General features: G+C 36.2%; 1 protein-coding gene across 1 annotated transcript; it reads left to right on the top strand.

Moving 5' to 3' along the window:
* The first annotated feature begins 720 nt into the window (after positions 1-720).
* LOC112144682 (ras-related protein Rab-7a) lies at positions 721-11905 on the top strand. The gene is made up of 6 exons (XM_024269351.2): positions 721-1082; positions 3070-3132; positions 5115-5241; positions 5330-5548; positions 8607-8735; positions 10813-11905. The coding sequence occupies exons 2-6, from the start codon at positions 3080-3082 to the stop codon at positions 10906-10908; spliced, it is 624 nt and encodes a 207-aa protein (XP_024125119.1). The 5' UTR covers positions 721-1082; positions 3070-3079; the 3' UTR covers positions 10909-11905.
* The last annotated feature ends 1657 nt before the right edge of the window (positions 11906-13562 follow it).

Genomic DNA, 13562 nt, shown 5'->3' with positions numbered 1-13562 from the left:
TGGTGGGACTTTTCCTAACAATGAGCCATTCAACACCTTCATGATGATCTTAAAGAATAGAGTTACGATTGTCTGTGATAAATAAATAGAAATGGTGAAACTCTGATATTTTGACACCAAAATATGCAAATTCATATTTACTCCTTGTAATGCCATTGATATTAAAGAAAGCTTCATTCCCACGCTCCAAAACCGTATGTTTTTCTCAATAAAAGTAAAAACAAGCAACTTTTTTCAAACTTTATTGGCAAACTATATAATACAAAAACAAACTGAATGTCTGAAAAAAAACTATAAACATGTATAATATATGAGAAAAAGGAAACTTCGATCCAATAACCTTCAGGGTTCAATAAGCTTTTAAATGAGTCAAAACTCAAGTTCAGATTAGTGTCCACTTAAACTAATGTGGGCAAACACAAGTGAGGTCATCATGGATTCTGTAGACAAACCCATTCGGGCTCACATTTATCTGCCCGCTTTTAAACCATATGGGGCCCACTTGGCTTTGCTGGCTGGGACAGAATGTTAAAGACGGGTCCATGTCAACAGCAAATCTACTAAAGTTTTTTTAGTAGGATATATAGAATGCAGTATTTTAAAATACAACTTTTTACATTTGTTATTTAAACACCACTAACATAGTGAAAGGATAAGTCTAATTTATGTCTGAAACGCGCAGACATTCCTGGAAGCACAGAGAGTCTCGTTTACGTAAACGTGTGACGTCACACGCGCCGGCTCTGGAGGAGGAAGTGAAAGGGAAAAACAGAAGCTCCGGCTAGTAGGTAATTAGCTCGCAAGCAGGCAAGTAGTCAAGCAAAGTGCCACATTTACCCAATCATTGTAGCTAACCCGACCCGTCATTTTACAAAGCGGGACCATCTTTGACATTAGTGGAACGAGAATTACGTTTCTAGGCGGAATTTGAACCGAGGCGTCTCCGAATTACCGCTAGTTAACGAATAAAAATCCGCTCGCTGACATAACGCCTCGTTAGCCGCCGACGCTAGCCGTCCTGAACAATAACAGCGGCTCTCACCGGGGAAGGAGTCCACTCGCTGCTCTGGTTTTACTTCAAGGTAAGATTTGAGGCCGATAACAGTCTGTTTGGACTTTTTTTATTATCTACATTCGCTCGGTGTCTGATGAACGCGGCGGCTGAACCGCTATGCTAATGTCAGGGTTTGGAGGAAAAGCTGAGGCCTGTAGCTTCTGATCCAACTGAGGAAGGAGAAACGGGGAGTGGAGCCGAGCAGAGAAAATATGCCATCGATCTGTGTGTTTTTATTTATTTCTGTGACAAATGTTGTTGTTTACTCTATTGATCTGCTATGACCTTAAATGTTGTTTGGTTGGACGGGATTTGACATGTCACCGCGGGGACAAACTGCTGCTGTTAGCTTTTATTCTGTTCGTTTTCGAGTTTTGTTTCAGTTCTGACTCTTTGTTCAAGAGGAAAAACACTCCTTAAATTAATATAGAATGTGGGGATGCCTCTACTGTAGTTTCTACTGTATAAAATTTTGACTTTTACATTTAATTTGGGGTTTTCAGGCGTTCAAGTCACAGAGGAAACTCAAATATGTCAAATAAAATTGTTGGAAGTGATGTAACTGAGTATACAAAGGTACTTAATCAAATGAGACCGCCTAAAGAGGAATATGGTAAAAAAAATCATTAATAGATGTACAACCATTCTTAAGCTGACATTTTACAATTTTTTTGAAGAATTTGTGGACTGGAGCTTCAAATATGTGAAGTTTCTGCTATTTTTGATAAGAAATCACTAATAAAAGAAAATGTTAGACAGTTTAACATGTTTTTGTGTGAATTCTTGGAAAATGTTAACATAATTTGCTGCAATTTTACTCTAAAATACATTAACGTTGCTAAAATACTTCTCTAGATAGTATTTTTATGTATGATTTTCCTACTTCTCCAACTATTTGATAACTCATTTCTTCTTCCCTGCTGGGTCTGTGGTCTAAGCAAATCTAAAGTTCATTCTACTGTCAAGTATTGTGTAGTCAAAAGTATTTTTGCCACTGCAGTGCTGTGGTCGTTCTGATAAGAAGAGAATTTGAGTCTTTCACTCTGGAAAACCAGCAGTTTCTTTGTATTTCTTAATAATACTCCTTTTTTTGTACAATAACGGTATTTTTTTTTAAAGAACAGAACATTAACTTGAATAAATCTCACGAAAAAGTTCAGTTTGCGTTTTTTTTTTTGGCTGAATTATTTTAATTTTTTTGGTCTTCTAAAGTGAGTGGCAGGTCATCAGATGATTTAGAGATTCTTACCAAACAGGTTCTGGTGTTTTTACGGTTTAACTGGAAGCATATTTCCCTCCCATCATGAAGGACGACATTGATGGTCGTGAAGGTTTTGAATAAATGTTGCTGGAGTAGAACTTATTGAGATCCTTGGCCCTCTTTACCCTGAAAAGGACAGCTTTTATTGTTGCTTCAGAGCAGTAAAGTGACATTTACAAGAACAGTAAAAATCAAAGTCTTGAAAAGGATTCTTCATACATTTTTCATGTGTTTAGGCTGCATTAGAAACAGTTTACAGCTAATCCCTAAAGACTGCAACTATTTTTCTTTGCTACTTTTTCATACTTTTGTTGATCAAAATTTCCAGTTCATTGAATCCATTATAAACTGGGCCCTCATTGTAAAAGGCATTTTAAGTGGCAGTGAAACAGTAAAGTGTGATGAAATATGTCTAAATAAATAACAGAATGTTGGGAGAGTTAATGAAGAAAGAAGAGCTGTTTTATAGTTGTCATTTCATTAGAACTTCACAGATGTTTCCTATAGATTCATATACATGTGCCCGTTAAAAAAACAGAAAAAGGGAGGGCAGACGGAGCGGTGATGGGTTCCTCGTGATTTTTTTTTCTCCTGCCAGCAGCTGAGAAATCACATGACAGGAATGAAAAGCCGTCAAACCTCTGATGTAAAGCATGGAACCCGCTCTGATCAATCCTCTCTACTTTACTGTGAGGAATCCTGACACAAATGACAGAAGTTAGGAAGTTCTGAATGATTTTTGTGGTTTTTGCAGCTGTGGAAACATGGCTTCCAGGAAGAAAGTGCTGTTGAAAGTCATCATTCTGGGAGATTCTGGGTGAGTCCAAAAGGGGCGGAGATTTAACCTGCATGTTAAACTGTTTTAGTCTGTCAAAACTTTTGAAAAATATCTTATAATGCATAAGTGAATTATGCTCCTTTGTGTTTGTTCAGCTGAACTAAACGAAAGCAGTTTCTTCAGGCTCGGCTGCTTCCTTAGTGGGAGGAGTCATGGCGTAAGCTGTTGCTAGGCAGACTGAAGCATGTGCAGCTTCAACTATAAAAGCTTTTTTTCTTTTAGTTATGTTTCTCTATTCGTGCACGTTACTGTTTGCATTACTGCAAATTTCTAGTCTTCTTGTTTGAACACATTTGAAACAGTTTGTGCTTTATATGAGTTTTTTTAAGTTCTTTCTTAAAACATCTTTATTATACTTACAAACTAGAGTGTAACTGATGTGGTGCTGCCACAAATGGTTATTTCAATAGTCGACTAATCTGGTCATTTGTAAACTGGATGTTAAGCACAAATCTTTACCATCATTAGCTTGAAACTATCTACAAATAAAGACAATGAGGATGATAGTTTATTAAACTTTTAATGAATCGTGCAGCTTCTGTCTTCTATTTGTTTCTTGTATTTAAATAAGATTAAAATATTAAATATTTTTATCTGTAAAAAGGAACTATTTTCCACAAAAGATAAAGTTTTGGTCTCACTGACTCAAATATAACAAATGTTGCAGTTTTTGGTGCTGAACACTTTGAACAACTTTGTTCAACTTTACTTTATAAAGTAACGACTAATAATAATAGTCGTTACTATTCGACTATACTAGAATAATCGACTATTAAATTAGTCGTTGGCCATTCTAGTAGTTGATTAGTCGACTAATCTAGCAGCTCTAAACGGATCATAAAACTTGACAGTTCAGGTTATTTTTCAAATTGGTAAAAAATAAGAAAAAATGGGAAAAAACACGCAGATAAATGCCTTAATTTACAGTTTTGAAAAGTTTTAGATCACGTGTCAAAGTCAAGGCCCGGGGGCCGGATCCGGCCCTCCAGATCATTTTATTTTATTGTTATTAATGACCCGATGTTATCTTTCGCTTTTTTTTAACTTGTAATATTTTGACAAAATATATTTTTATGGAGAGTAAAATATTGAAAGTTATTAAAGGTTTAAGTTAATTTATTCTGGAATAATATTCCTGCCTTTTTATTTTTCCTAATTATGTTAAAAAGTTACAATTTAAAAATCCTCATTCTGATAGCTTTTTGGAGTATTTCGGCATTTACTAAGATTTTTTTTTCTAGGCTATTTTGGAGTTAAGCTAAAAACTTAGCTACATGTTAGCTGTTTTGGCAACCCAAGTTTTTTTTTTTTTTAATGCTAATTTGGCATTTAGCTAATATTTATTTCAGCTGGCTATCAGCTACAGTGTTTCCAGCTTCAGCATTTTTAGTTATCAATTTCAGCATCTTCAGCTGCCAAATTCAGCTTACAGTATTCACACTAGAATTATTACAGGTAATCCTATTTATTTAGTTTATAATTATGTTTAAGTTTTAAAAATATAGTTTTATAGTGTTCAATAAATGTTTATCCTGTTCATCCTGTGATCTAAGGTGTGTTTTGGTTTTTGGCCCCCTGTGATTTAGTTTGACACTCCTGATTTAGAACATAGTCGAGAAAACGTATATATAATAAATTACTTCAAAGCATGAATACACACTCACACATCTCTGAACATAAATGTAAAAACTTGTAGTTTCTGATTATATTTGTATGTCTGGAGACCAAATCTACAGAAACTGAGAGAAAAAATGTTTTCTTTGAAATTTTCCTCCTAATTTTCTAATTATTATCTGTAGTACACGTGCAGGTGAGGCACTGCCACGCCCACTTCTCCTGGTGATATTTGATCCCTTTGACTTGCCGTACTGCCTTCCCTTATCTGTGATCTGTTACACCATCAAACACCTTCTCAGTTTGAAGATCTGGAGATTTCATTCTTGTTTATGTTTTCTTCTCAGTGTTGGAAAGACTTCACTAATGAACCAATATGTGAACAAAAAATTTAGCAACCAGTACAAAGCCACAATAGGAGCCGATTTCCTGACCAAGGAGGTGATGGTGGATGACAGACTGGTAACGATGCAGGTATGAAGGTGTTTGTGCTGCGGCTGGAGCCGTTTCTGAAGGATCTGATGGATTTACCGTGAGCGTTTCCTCTGCTGTGATGATCCAGATCTGGGACACGGCCGGTCAGGAGAGGTTCCAGTCTTTGGGGGTTGCCTTCTACCGTGGAGCGGACTGCTGCGTCCTGGTTTTTGATGTGACCGCCCCCAACACCTTCAAAACTCTCGACAGCTGGAGGGACGAGTTTCTAATCCAGGCCAGCCCTCGAGATCCCGAGAACTTTCCCTTTGTGGTTCTAGGCAACAAGATCGATCTGGAGAACAGACAGGTGATCATCTGAGACAGATGAGTCCACGAGAGAGCGCCGCGGTGGAGCAGATTACTCGCCAAACAGCCCGACTTTATGATTGTTAAAATGTTAATGTGGTTCTAAAAACTCAATGTGACCAAAACACAACAGCTGCGGTTCTCAGAGATCTTTTATCTGAGAATTAAGAACTGGGGCTAATTTTGTGAGGCTGCCACGATTATTACTTACTATTAAAATAGTCGATTAGTCATTATTTTGTTAAATGGAAAATAAGTGTAGTAAAGTTAAAAATTACAATGGCTTTATGCTAGCTTTTGGGCTATTATGGCGCTTCTTAAGGTTTTTTAGACTATTCTAGAGTTTAGCGAATATTTCAGCTGCATGCTAGATGATTTAGCTAATTTGGGATTTTTTTCATTTTTTAAGGTGAATTTGGAATTAAGCTAATATTTCAGTTCTATGCTAGCTATTTTGGCTAATTTCAGATTTTTTCTCAGTTTTTTAGGCTAATTTTGACTTTAGCTAATATTTCAGATGCATACTAGCTATTTCCGCTAATTCAGGCTTTTTTAGGCTATTTCGAAGTTTAGTTAATATTTCAGCTGCATGCTATCTGTTTTGGTTAACTTTGTTTTTTTTTTTTCAGTTTTTTTGTCTAATTTGGCATTTAACCAATATTTTAGCTGGCTATCAGCTTCAGCGATTTCAGCTATCCGCACAAGCATCTTTAGCGGGCAAATTCAGCTTCACATCTAGTTTTTGGTTAGTTTGAAGCTAATGATGGTTAAGATGTGTACTTTACAACCAGTGCATGACCCGATAAGTCTACTAATTAGAAAAAAATAATCAGTGGTTAGAAATGGATAAACAGAAACACGTTTTTAGCAACTTTAGCAACAAACACTAAGAATTTTGATCAGCATCAGACCTGTGTGTCTCTGTGAGCTCCTTCCTTTACAAACTCCGCGTCACTGAAGGGCTTTCTACAGTGGTGTTGTGCTAAAGTACGTTCCCCTGCCAGAATGTGTTTCTTTGCTCTCTGACATCGTTGATTTGTTTCATAACAATCATATTTTGTCCCAAAAGTGTTAAAAGAAGATTGATGATTGTGATATACTTTATTCTTGGGCTTTGGGGAGTTTATTCTGATATTCCCATATTTTTCCACATAAAACAACAACAGCTTTTTGTGTTAAAAAATGACCTTTGTTTGCTAATTTAGGATAAGAAACATAATTTATAAAAGTGAATTTTTATGGAAACATGCAACAATGAACAATTAATAAATACAGTATTTTCTGGATTTCAAGTCGCAGAATCAAAAAAACATCTAATCAAGAAGAAGAAAACCAAAAATAAAAATTATAATAATAATAATTATTCAATACAAATGAGAAAAATATTAAATTTAAGAGGAAAACAATCAGATTCTCCTCCCTGCTTGTTTTGGACGACACTTCTTCTTCTGGTAGTGTCAGAAGAAAATCCAGCGCCCTCTAATGGTTGTTAGCAACCGGTTCCTAGTGGAAAAATAGCAAATACATGAGCCTATTTATGTTTAAAAAAAATTAAAATGTTCAAAACTTTTTGCTATTCTAAGATGAAAGTTATTTTTCAGCTTCAAATTCTCAATTTTTTAGGTTTTACTTACTGAGTATTTCAATTTCAAAACTTTTTTTTTCACTTTATATCTTTTTTACTTTCAACTTTTATTTTATTTTATTTTTTTTTCAAATCTGGACATTTCAGTTTCAGAACTGTGAGCCCTGTTGGGGCGGGGCTAACAGAAAATGGATGATGATGATAACCTCAGTCCTGGTGCGTTCACTGACTCTGAGAACTGTGATGATTACGGTCAGAAAATGTCTGTTTAGTCTGTACTATCATAGTCTGAAGTTTACCCAAGACGAGTGTAAAAAACAGATTTTGATTGGTCCTTCATGTTAGCCCCGCCCCAACAGGTCTCAGTTTTAAAACTGAATTTTTAGATTCAAAAACGAAAGAAAAGAGTTGAAACTGAAAAAAAAGGTTTTGAAATTGAAATTTTGACTTTTGAAACCTAAAAAACAACATTTGAAGCTGAAAATAATTAAGTTTATTTCAGAATAGCAAAAAGTTTTGAACATCCACTTTCATCAGTTTTAATTTGTTTTCTTTGGGTTTGAAATAATATCTGCCCCAATTTAGCTCCGTAGATTTGGGACAAAATATGAGCGTTACGAAACAAACCAACGACACTCGAGAGCGGGGAAACATTCTGGCAGGGGGAACGTACCTTTACACAACACCGGGTCCTTTCTAAGGCCACAGCTGTAGAGCTTCTGTCTCAGCGTCACTGGATGTTTCCATTTCTGGAAACATTCTCTGCTGTGCAGCGTAGCCTCGTTGATGTGGTTGGACTGTAAATTTGTCATAATTTATGATTTGTGGCTTAGTGACAATTTATTCTGAATTCTTTAAGGATTGCTTTTACCTCCTTCAAATCAGGACACGACTTTACCCAGCCCATTTTGTACGACAAAGGAAACATCTGTCCACTTAGCTTGTTGGCGCCTTTTCTCCTCGCCAACACGTTTTATTCCTCAAAAGAACCTGCTCTGACTCCATTTCTACTGCCATCATCACCGTCCTTCTGCAGAGACGGTGACATAGAAAATGTAGTCTGCCCTCTAGTGGTGAAAGGAACACACTGCACCATTAACACCTGGGTGTAATTACCTTTAAGTTCCTGCAGATGTCGCCAGAAACCACAAAACAAAAAATGTTTTCCGACGTACAGCTGCATCAATTATGATTTACTGAGGGCCACAAAAACACCTGCACTAAAGTGAAAACTGTTGTGATGTTTCATGTTTAAGTGTTAGTATAAAAATGACTTAATGAGCCCTTAAACATTTCAAATATAACCTTTTGAAATGCTAGCTGTCAGCTGTAGTTCAAAGTGAACTTATTTAGTCATTTGTGGCAACAAATCATAATTACTGCAAATGAACTAAAAATAATGTAATGTTGCCATTTATGACTTTATTCAAATGAAGACCCTTACTAATGATTGTTCATTTATCTCTGACACCAGGTGACCACCAAAAGGGCTCAGGCCTGGTGTCAGAGTAAGAACAACATCCCTTACTTTGAGACCAGCGCCAAAGAAGCCATTAATGTGGAGCAAGCATTCCAGACAATCGCACGCAACGCCCTCAAACAGGTGAGTAACAGATGCTTCTTCCTTTAAAATCATTTTGACCCTGGAGATCCTGGGGGCCGTTTTTATCTGGGCTTTTAAAGTTAGTTTGAATATTCTTTTTTTGTTTAATCTGGGTAGCAGCGATTAACAGAGGCCGAAAAAACAAAAACAAAAAAACCCGCAGCCCCAGTTGACCTCATGGGTTCTCCAAGATTAAAATACTCTGGATAAAATCTCTGGATTAACAATTCAACAATGATGATTAAACAGCAGCTTTACTAACGTGAAGTGTTGCATGTATGTGCAAAAGTGCTTTTCTGGACAACAGAACCAGCTGATTAAACACTTTACTACTGTAAAGTGTTGGTTCTGGTAGTGGAAAGACTGCGAACACTGGAGCTAAAGTTGTCTTAGCAATAAAAAATAAGTAAAATGAAGTTCAGTTTGAGGCTGTGTGATGCTCAGAAGTTGATATTCTGGAAGTGACAAAGCTTATAAGACATGTTTTTCCTAAAAACAGCAACAATAAATAAAGTGAAAGCTAGAAAAGTAGCATTAGCTGCAATAATGCTAGTATGAAGGCTTTTTGCTGGAAGTAGTCACTGAACATACTTTTTGCTGAAAATGGTGTCGCAATTTACTTTAACTGATGAAGGGATTTTCTGAAAAGCTATTTGCAAAATGTTGAATATATTCTTTTAAAACTTGAAATTTTGTTAAAGAACTATGAAAGAGCACGGATGAAAAACTGCTTAAAAATTCCTAATACATGCTAATTTTTTCAAAAACATTTAGTGTGTTGCATAAAAATGAGCTAAACTCCGAATTGGCCCCACGAACCTCAGTAGATGCCAAATTAGCCAAAAAAGCTAGCTCGTTGCCTAAATACTAACTAAACTCTAAAATAGCTTAAAATTCCCATTTTAACAACATTTGTCAAAACTTTTGCTAAAATAAAAGCTGATGTGTAAATTAGCCAAAAAAACCCCAATACATAACAAATTAGCCAAAAACGTTAGCATGTTGCTAAAATAGAAGCTAAACACAAAACTAGCCTAAAAACCCCAGTAGCTAACAAATTGGAAAGAAACGTTAGCCTGTTGCTAAAATATTAGCTAAATTCCAAATTAGCCCTTAAAACCCTTGTAGATAACAAAGTAGCCAAAAACGTTAGCATGTTACTACAATACTAGCTACATTCTAAATCAACCTAAAAAACTGCGGTAGATAAAAAGTTAGCCAAAATGTTAGCCTGTTGCTAAAATATTAGCTAAACTCTAAATTAGCCTAAAAACTTCAGTAGATAACAAGTTAGCCAAAAAAGTTAGCATGATACTAAAATAGAAGCAAAACGCTAAATTAGCCTAAAAACCCCAGTAGATAACAAATTAGCCAAAAATGTTAGCATGATGCTAAAATAGAAACTAAACTCTAAATTAGACTAAAACACCCCAGTAGATAGTAATTTAACCAAAACCGTTAGTCTGTTGCTAAAATATTAGCTACATTCTAAATTAACCTAAAAAATGCAGTAAATAACAAAGTAGCCAAATCGTTAGCATGTGGCTAAAATATTAGCTAAACTCTAAATTAACCTAAAAAACTTCAGTAAATAACAAAGTAGCCAAATTGTTAGCATGTGGCTTAAATATTAGCTAAACTCTAAATTAGCCTAAAAACTTCAGTAGATAACAAATTAGCCAAAAGAGTTAGCATGATGCTAAAATAGAAGCTAAACACAAAATTAGCCTAAAATACTGCAGTAGATGCAAAGTTACCCAAATGAGCTAGCATAATGCTAATTTAACAGCTCCATAACATTTTTTAAAAATTACTCTAAAAGATGAAAACATATCCCGTGAATATGTTTAAAGTTTTGTTGCTAATTTACTTAAAATGTTGACATTTGAAGATTTTCTCCTTCATTTGAGCCGAGTATTGAACGAGAAAGACGACTCCAATGTGATGATTTATCCTCATTAAAGAGGAATATTGATGGGCACACGAAGCATTGTGGGAGTCGTAGTGCATCAGCAGCTCCAGCAGTGATCAGATATGACGGATCTGATTCCGATGTGTGTTTGTCTCTGTGTCTCAGGAGACAGAAGTGGAGCCGTATCCCGACTTCCCCGAGTCCATAAAGCTGGATCCAAACGACAGAGCCAAAGCTTCTGCGGACAGCTGCAGCTGCTGAGGGACAACTGGACCCGCTTTTCATCTGGCTCTGGAACGTCCCGTCATCGTCACCTCCTCCACCTCGCTCCTCAGGAAAGAACTTTCCTGCCGGTCTTCCTCTCTCACAGCTCTCCACTCTTCCGTCACCATCCCGTCACCCGTTTTGTTGCACATGGATGTATTCTCCACATTCGGTACTCCGACTGAGACATTTCAGTGTTTTCCTTTAACACGTCGACAAATCCAGTGTCCAAAGAACACCAGAAGAAAGCCGTCTCCATGTGTAGCTAACGAACGGCTTTTGTTGCTCGATCTGTCAAATGAGGAGATGTGGGGGGGCGTGGTCAAAGAGGGCGATGGGCGGGCGGATTGATGGTCGTGAGATGATGTTGGCTGATTACAGCATCCCAAGTATCACTTCTCTCTTTTTGCCAATTTCTTAGATAATTAAATAAGTAGTTAACGCCATTTTTGAACTAATATAATTATCCCTTAATTTGCACTTTTTGCCTTTAAATGTTTTGTCATGGGGGGTGACTGATTTTGGGCAACATCTTCAATCACGTGGTTTCATCATCAGTTCCCAACACTAGTGATTGTCAGAGCTTTCCCCCTTTGAAGTCGATTGATCTGCCGTCAGTAACCGTGGCTGCGGCGCTCACTGTGTTAACCATGATTTGGCCTTTTATGTCACATAACTTCTTCCTGCTGTGTCTTCTGTCTCTGAGACGGAATTCCTCGCCGACGTCAGTCTTCGGTCACGTCTGTGTCATCGCTGGTCCATCTATCTGCTTGTAGCTCAGGTTGGCACGTACATATTTTTAACAGGTTGTGTATTACGGTGTATAGATGGCAAAGAACTGAACTCAAATCTCTTCTGTCCTTCCATTCAAACAAAAGATCTGACTTTTGGTTCTGGTGTTGCTCCTACTCTTTACAGAAAACTTTACTGCAATGCCGATTATGTTGTGGAAGAAATTTGAACTCCAAACAATAAAACTCTTGAATAAATCAAAGGTTTGGCATCATTTGTCAAATGTTTCCAGTTATACGTGGTGGACTTGAAGAGCTCTCATCTCCTGACCTAACTCTGATGAAAACGTTTTTAACATGTTCTGGTGGCTTTTTCCTCATGATGGAGGACAAGATTAAGTAGATTTCTAAGTATTTCTTTACTCAGATTGTCAGGAATGAACAAAAATAATGTTATTTAAAAAAGGAACTTGTTTATGAGGCCACTAGCTCAATGCTCCGCCCACTCACAGACAAATGGATCCATGAACGTCTTCGTTTTCCTCGTCTGAGATGGAATCTGGATCAGAACCAGGAGGTCGAACTCGATCACACAAAGGGACAAAATCCAAAACACACCTCAGGTCGCGGGCCGAACAGGATAACGTTTATTGAACTCTCTAAAGCTACATTTTTAAACTCTTAGAACCGTAAATATTTAACATAATTATGAACTAGCACTACCTGGTGCTTGTGTAAATGCTGAAAACTGAATTGGGCAGCAGATGGCGCTAATGCTGATCGCTGAATATGCTGAAATTGATGGCTAAAAAACTGAAGCTAAAAAATTAGATAAATGCTAAATAGCCTTTAAAAATAATAAAATAAATAAAGGTTAGCCAAAACAGCTAGCGTGCAAATATTAGCCTAACTCCAAAACAGCCTAAAAAAATAGAAAAAAACCTAAATTAGCCAAAACAGCTAGCATGTAGCTGAAATATTAAACTCCAAAAAAATCATAGTAAATTTTATTTTACTCTCCATAAAAATATATTTTGTCAAAATTATACAAGTTAGAAATGAGCCCAAGATAACATCAGGCCATTAATAACAATAAAATAAAATGATCTGGAGGGCCGGATCCGGCCCCTGGGCCTTGACTTTGACACGTGATGTAGGCATTATTACTGGAAACTGTACGGCTCCAATATTTCTCACCATTTTTGTTGCATTTGTAATGTTAGCTTGGGGGGTGAGGGCCTGTAAAGACACAGGAAATGTAAACAGAGAGCTCTCACAGGTGACGGGAAGAGAGGGTGGAGTTGCTCTGCGCCAACAGTCCCACCCAAGAGAGACCACAGGGAACGATTTGAAAATAGATCAATTGAAGTGGAGCTTCAAGAAAAACTAAATTAATGAGAGAAGTATTCAAAGCATTCTGAGATTAAATTTTAAGAGAATCTTAATGGAGAAATTACACTTCAGCAGAAAATGTTAATAAATTATTTAACAAATACCTTTTTTTAATTAACAAATTACAAAACAAAGGAGGTTGTACAATCTTACAAGAAACATTCAGTAACAAAGTCTGAGCAGCCAATAAGAGAACAAAAATATATTATTAAATAAATAAAATAATTCTATTGTATTAAAGCAACCTAAAATTACAAATAAATAAACAGGAAGAAGACACTAAATTGAATAAACTGGTAAATTATCCAAAACTTTCAAAGCAAATTTATTTTCTAGTCTTTGCAGAATAACATAAAAGATTCAAATCGTTTCAGAAAAACAAAAAGAGGGGGTTGGTTTAAAAAAATGACATTTGTGAATGAAAAATGTCCCTAAATAATAAAATTATTAAACCAAAACTGTATTTTTTTGTCTTTATTCATACAACCAAACTGAATATTAATGTAGCTAAATGAAGGATTTTTTTTT

The sequence above is a fragment of the Oryzias melastigma genome, linkage group LG5 (assembly GCF_002922805.2).
Source record: "Oryzias melastigma strain HK-1 linkage group LG5, ASM292280v2, whole genome shotgun sequence".
In the NCBI taxonomy this organism is placed as follows: domain Eukaryota; kingdom Metazoa; phylum Chordata; class Actinopteri; order Beloniformes; family Adrianichthyidae; genus Oryzias; species Oryzias melastigma.
Note: the sequence above shows the minus strand (reverse complement) of the source record. Positions and strands in the feature narration are given on the sequence as shown.

What these genes read in the sequence shown, in the direction of transcription:
- LOC112144682 (XM_024269351.2), top strand. Translation starts at nt 3,080, where the DNA reads ATGGCTTCCAGGAAGAAAGTGCTGTTGAAAGTCATCATTCTGGGAGAT. An exon ending in TCGATCTGGAGAACAGACAG is followed by an intron (nt 5,549 to 8,606) that starts GTGATCATCTGA and finishes CTCTGACACCAG; the next exon opens with GTGACCACCAAAAGGGCTCA. An exon ending in CACGCAACGCCCTCAAACAG is followed by an intron (nt 8,736 to 10,812) that starts GTGAGTAACAGA and finishes TCTGTGTCTCAG; the next exon opens with GAGACAGAAGTGGAGCCGTA.